This window comes from Rhinopithecus bieti, unplaced genomic scaffold (assembly GCF_001698545.2).
Source record: "Rhinopithecus bieti isolate Rb0 unplaced genomic scaffold, ASM169854v2 scaffold_52099, whole genome shotgun sequence".
NCBI classification, from domain to species: domain Eukaryota; kingdom Metazoa; phylum Chordata; class Mammalia; order Primates; family Cercopithecidae; genus Rhinopithecus; species Rhinopithecus bieti.
The window spans coordinates 619,404-625,403 of record NW_016820939.1 but is presented as its reverse complement, the minus strand read 5'-3'; the positions used below and the strand labels follow the sequence as shown (position 1 = coordinate 625,403).

The following is a 6,000-nucleotide window of genomic DNA, read 5'->3' as shown; positions in this document are numbered from 1 at the left end:
CCTTCCTTCCTTCCTTCCTTCCTTCCTTCCTTCCTTCCTTCCTTTCTTCCTTCTTTCTAGACAGGGTCTCACTCTGAAGTGCAGGCTGGAATGTTGTGTACCTCCTGGGCTTGAGTGATCCTCCCACCTCAGGCTCCTGAGTAGCTGGGATGACAGGCATGCACCACAGTGCCCGGTGAATTTGTTTTATTTTTGGTAGAGATGGGGTCTCACTTTGTTGCCCAGGCTAGTCTCAAACTCCTGTCCTCAAGCAATCCACCTTGGTCTCCTAAAGTGCTGGAATTACAGGCATGAGCCACCATGCCCAGCTAGAGATCTTTATTTTTTTATCAAGACAGGTTATCACTCTGTCACCTCAGTGCAGTCTCAGCCTTAGCCTCCTGGGCTCAAGTGATCCTCCTGCTGCAGCCTGTTTTGTAGCTGGAACCACAGGCCTGTGCCACCACATTCGGCTAATTTTTTGATTTTTGTAGAGATGAGATCTCATTACATTGCCTAGGCTGGTCTTGGCCTTCTGGCCCCCAGCGATCCTCCTGTCTCTGCCTCCCACAGTGCTGGGATTATAGGCATGAGCCAGCATGCCCAGCCTACTCCTCAGTTTTCTAATCTGTAAACTGAGGATAGTAGTAGCACCTGCCTCTTTCATATGGTTGTTGTAGTAATTACATGAGTTCATGTGTGTAAATAGATTAAAACAGTGCCTAATAATAAGTGCTATATAAACATTAAAATTTTATTGCTTATCTTTCCAGGTCAATATAATCCTTATTCTTTCATTACATGTTTGTACCACAGTTTGTTTAATCGGGCTCTTCTTGATAGATATTAAGGTGATTTCCATGTTTTTTTTTTTTTTTTTGAGACGGAGTTTTGCTCTTGTCACCCAGGCTGAAGTGCAGTGGCATGATCTCAGCTCACTGCAACCTCTGCCTCCTGGGTTCAAGCGATTCTTCTGCCTCAGCCTCTTGAGTAGCTGGGATTACAAGCACCTGCCACCACGCCCAGCTAAGTTTTGTATTTTTAGTAGTGACAGGGTTTCACCATGTTGGCCAGGCTGGTCTTGAACTCCTGACCTCAGATGATCCACCCGCCTCAGTCTCCCAAAGTGCTGGGATTACAGATGTGAGCCACCGTGCCTGGCCTCCATGTTTTTTTTAAACAAATGACACTTCAACACTTCAATGAACATTCTTATACATTTTGTGACTTGTTCAAGTACATCTATAATAGTTGTAGACTCTAAGTCACTCCTGAAAGTTAGATGATAAAGGATCGGGAAGGTGGAACAGGCAAATAAAGGGGTGGCTGGTGTAATATGGTCACTTCCCCTGCTTGGACCAAAGCAGATCTTTCACTTTCTTCATGCATATGAGGCTGAACTCATATTGACTGCAGATGAGAAACATGTAGCTGATATTTTTAAATTTCAGAATTAGGTGAAAGAGAACAATTTTTAAGGGTTCATAGTGGTTATTTTGACTTTGTAGTTTGGAATTTCATCCCCATTCCCAGATCGCACACTCAAAACCTTAGTCTGTGCCAAGCACCCTGCTCCATGTATGCTTATGCCCTTCTTTCCTTCTTTAATATGACCACATTTTTATGAGCTATAAAAGACTCTGGAGCTTACAGTTCTTATCTACATCCTCTTACATGGAAAGATTGGATTGACTTCATGGAGGCTGAATCAAAGTTCCTGGTGTAATTTGTGGTCATTGTTCAGGATTATCTCTATATTAGTTAATATAAATCTCCCTCTCCTGTCTGGAATTACAACTCTGGAAAATTCTGAACAGCCCCCCACCCCATAAACCAAAATGTCTAGTGGCAATTGGAACCGAGAATTAACGTCTTCTACATCTCACATAGTAGGTGCTTAATCAATATTTATTGAATGCATTAATGAATTTTTGCCCCAGACAGGAACCTTGGGATCTTGCACTGCTTGCAAAGACCTGGTACACGAACCTAGCCAATATCAAGTTGCCTTTCTTGGAAGAAATTTCATTTGGTGGTTCTGTGCAGCTCACAAAATGTAACACCGTTAAAGATGGACTGCTCCCTTCTGCAGAATGTAAGTTCCTTAAGTTCTGCTTTAATAAGTTATAAATTGTGCGTGTCATTTGCTTATCAGAGAAATGTTTAAATCTGTTTATTTACACCCATACCTCCTATCTTTGTAGCTCTGTCATCTTGTTTATTATTCAAGCATATGGATTTTGCTGTATGATATTCAGTTTTGACTTAGTTATGCCTGATGAAAAATGTATGTCAGATTGTTTTGTGTATTTTCTTTTTCAGCCATCAAACTCGAAAGGGAGTATGAAGTGAAGCGTCTTTGTAAACTGAAATGTCAAGAAAATACATCTGAGGAAATTAAGCTTCTCCTGAGGGAAAGGCCAGCCGGTTTAAGAAGACCTCTTCCATCTAAATGACAGTCAACTCATGACTGACTCTGTACTCTGTCTCTTGCATCCAAAGGGGATGAAGGTCTCTGGACGTTTCACTGTGTAAAGTTCGGGGCAGATATTTGAATGCCCACTGATGGATGGGCCACTGCCCACAGCTACGGGTTAGTGGCCAGCTCTGACAGATCTTCTGAGTCTCTGACATACTCTTGTTCCTTGTATCACAAGCTACAGCACTGTAAGTAGATGAAAATGCATTTGGAGTTGAGTCGTTTGTGCTATTCATTTTAATTTTTGTAAAATTGCACTAAAAGAAGAGGAAATTTCTTCAGCTGCATTGTTTTCAAAAGACATTTCGAATATGCATGTTTGAGATCCCAAGGAGGGACCAAAAGAAGGCAAGAGAGAAATTCTCTTAAAATGATAAACTGAAACATTTCATTTGGTTAAGAAAAATAATAGACTTCATTTTTAGTACTTCTCTAGTTTCCAGTTTCAATGAAACATCATTGAATATTCACATGTGGTATTTTGAAGTAGCAAGTAGAACTTACTTTTTGTTCTCCTAGAAAAATTGTCAGGCTGGAGGTGATGTCTCATGCCTATAATCTCAGTACTTTGGGAGGCTGAGGTGGGAGACTCGCTTGGGTCCAGGAGTTTGGGACCAGCCTGGTCTCTACAAAAAATTAAAAAATTAGCTGAGCATGATGCTGTGCCTGTAGTCCCAGCTACTTGGGAGGCTGAGATGGGAGGATCCCTTGAGCCCAGGAGTTTGAGGCTGCATTGAGCTGTGATCATACCACTGCACTCCACTTGGGCGGCAGAGTGAGAACGTGTCTCAAAAAACAAAAACAAAAAAAGTCAATCTTTTTCCTTCTGCCTAATTTCTTATTTTCTATCTGGAATGACCCTGAAGCATATGGAACACACATAGTTGTGAAAATGAAAGTGAAATGAAAATACACAGAAGGTCTTATGAGAAAAACACAGAGTAACTAGGGGATCGGGAATTGATTAACTGGAAAGTATTGGATTTGGATGAACCAATTCTTCTAGCATTTGAACTAATAAAGCATACTTGGATAGTAATGTTACTTTTGAGCACAGTTTAGTGTTTTTTAGATGATTCAGTAGGCATTTTAGGATCTTCTGGTATTTTTTTTTTCCCACCCAGGCTGGAGTGGAAGTTTCACTATAACTTCTGCTTCCCGGGTTCAAGCAATTCTCATGCCTCAGTATCCCGAGTGGCTGGGACTACAGGCGTGCACCACCACACCTAGCTAATTTTTGTATTTTTTAGTAGAGACAGGATTTCACCATGTTGGCCAAGGTGGTCTTGAACTTCTGACCTCAAGTGATCTGCCCACCTTGGCCTCCCAAAGTGCTGGGATTACAGGTGTGAGCCACCACGCCTGGCTGATCTTCTAGTATCTTAGCTTCATTTCATTATGAAAGGCACTGTGGCATACTGTGTAAGAGTATAGACTTTAGACCTGGGTGCCTTTCTTCAAATCCTAGCTCAGCTGCTTATTGCTATGTGAGCTGGGATAAGTTACCTTGTTTCTGTTTGTTTTCTCATTTGTAAAATGGGGGTAATACAGGTATACCAACTTCATAGGATTAAATGAAAACTGCCAGGCACACAATGAGAATTACTCTGGTGTTAGCCATTACTGTGAGTATCACTATCATTATAATCTAGGTATAGAAGATACGTTATATTGGGCTGACTCTCTTGACCTTTGTGCAGACCAGAAGTCTTGAAATTAAAAAAATTTGGTTTTATTCTTACAATATATATGTACTACTTGCCAGACCATCTGACCTGAATTTTTAGTTCAAAATAAAGCTGCTGTACCTATGACAAATCCTGATCATTTCTCTTTAAAAGTCATAATCCCTGATAATCAACTTGTCATTTATGTCTTTCTCTTAAAAGTAGCATGGAGAATTTGTGTGCAAAAATGTCACATCCTGATGTCCCCACTGTGTAACCCAGGAGCATAGATACCATTTTGTGGTCTGCCCTCTGGAGCCACCATGGAGCCCTAAGCATGTCATACCTCACTTTACAACCTGGCACTTTCAGTTAGTGGCATTAATTGGGGGTATAAGTAATATGCTTCCATCTGTTGTCCAAAAGACCTTCAAGATGTCTAAATAGTAGAAAGGAGAGTTTTACTGGTGATGTCAGTTAGCGAACTGGGAAGAGAGTCTCTGGAGTGGACTGAAGGTGCTCTTTCTTCAAAGAGGGAAAGCGCAGGCTGGGTTTTAGGCCTCCCAGGGCCTGTATGACGCAATAAAGTAATACATATTCAGCAGGTTTTTGGGGAAAAGCTATATATATGTATGAAGGTAGTCAAGCACATGTGCAATGGGCAAACATATATGTAATGTACTTCCCATGTTCACTTTGGGATGGGGTTTTAGCATTAAAATAAGGTGGAGTTTGGCTCTACGTCAAAAGTGAACTACAGGGCACAAAGACAGTTCATGAGCAGCCTCTATAAGCTGGCAGAAACTGGCTTAAGGTCTGCAGTTGCTCTTCATAAAAGAAGGTGTGTAAGGCTGGTCCTCTGTTGAATCAGAGTTACAGTGGTCTGGGATGTAAATCAGGGTCAGGAGGGCTATGATAGCTCCTGTTGGTATGGAGTTTAGCAAGAGTGTGGTTTTTCTTCCAGGGGTAAGAATTTAGAAAGTTGTCATGCCAACTGAGCCCTGAGCCCTTGACGCTATAGTAAGTTTTATTTCCTTAACCTTATGGACCATCTTAGTTGATAAAGAGGCATCTGTTTTGATCTCTCAGATCACATATTCTTTTTCATAACGTTGAAAATGAATGAAACATGTATCTGTTTGTAAAAAGTTTGCCAGAACAAAATATTTTAATGTTCCTTGAGAAAAGATGGAATTTGAGAAAGCTTTAGTTCTTCATGATTTTCTGGAGAGAAGAGTCCTGCTTCTAGCTTTAAGATTCTGTTAATGATGATTTTAGGCAGATGTTTCTGAACCTCTGAAAACTGCACATATTGAAGTAAAATTACATTGCAAAATTGAGTAATATGTGTATATGTCTCTCTCTCTTGAAATGCCCTAACAGCAGGAAAGGAATGCTTTCTTATGTTAGTGTTCCAATGCCTAACTTATATAGTTACTCAATAGACATTCATTGATGGAAAATTTTCAGGGCTGGGCATGGTGGTTCACGCCTATAATCCCAGTACTTTGGGAGGCTGAGACGGGTGGATCACCTGAGGTCAGGAGTTCAAGACCAACCTGGCCAACATAGTGAAACCCCATCTCTACTAAAAAAAATTAGCCAGGCATGGTGGCATGCACCTGTAATCCCAGCTAGTTAGGAGGCTGAGGTAGGAGGAGAATCGCTTGAACCCAGGAGGTGGAGGTTGCAGTGAGCTGAGATCACACCATTGTACTCCAGCCTGGGAAACAAGAGTGAAACTCCTTCTCAGAAAAAAAAAAAAAAAAAAATAAAAAAAAAAATCAGATGGTGAAAGATCCATAATAGAATGCAGTTGATAGTTGCTTTCTTATTTTTTATTTTTTTAATTAAAAATATTTTTTAGAGACAGGG

The 6,000-nt window shown here is 40.8% G+C and overlaps 1 protein-coding gene across 5 annotated transcripts in view; it reads left to right on the top strand.

Moving 5' to 3' along the window:
• The window catches only part of CUNH4orf36 (chromosome unknown C4orf36 homolog), a 70,821-nt gene that overhangs the window by 3,538 nt on the left and 61,283 nt on the right, over window positions 1-6,000 (top strand). For all 5 annotated transcript variants that reach the window (XM_017860035.1, XM_017860034.1, XM_017860037.1 and 2 more), the window contains exons 3-4: window positions 1,920-2,074; window positions 2,302-2,646. In XM_017860035.1, coding sequence (XP_017715524.1) covers window positions 1,920-2,074; window positions 2,302-2,435 — 289 coding nt within the window. In that variant the 3' untranslated portion in view covers window positions 2,436-2,646. The remainder of the gene's footprint in view (window positions 1-1,919; window positions 2,075-2,301; window positions 2,647-6,000) is intronic.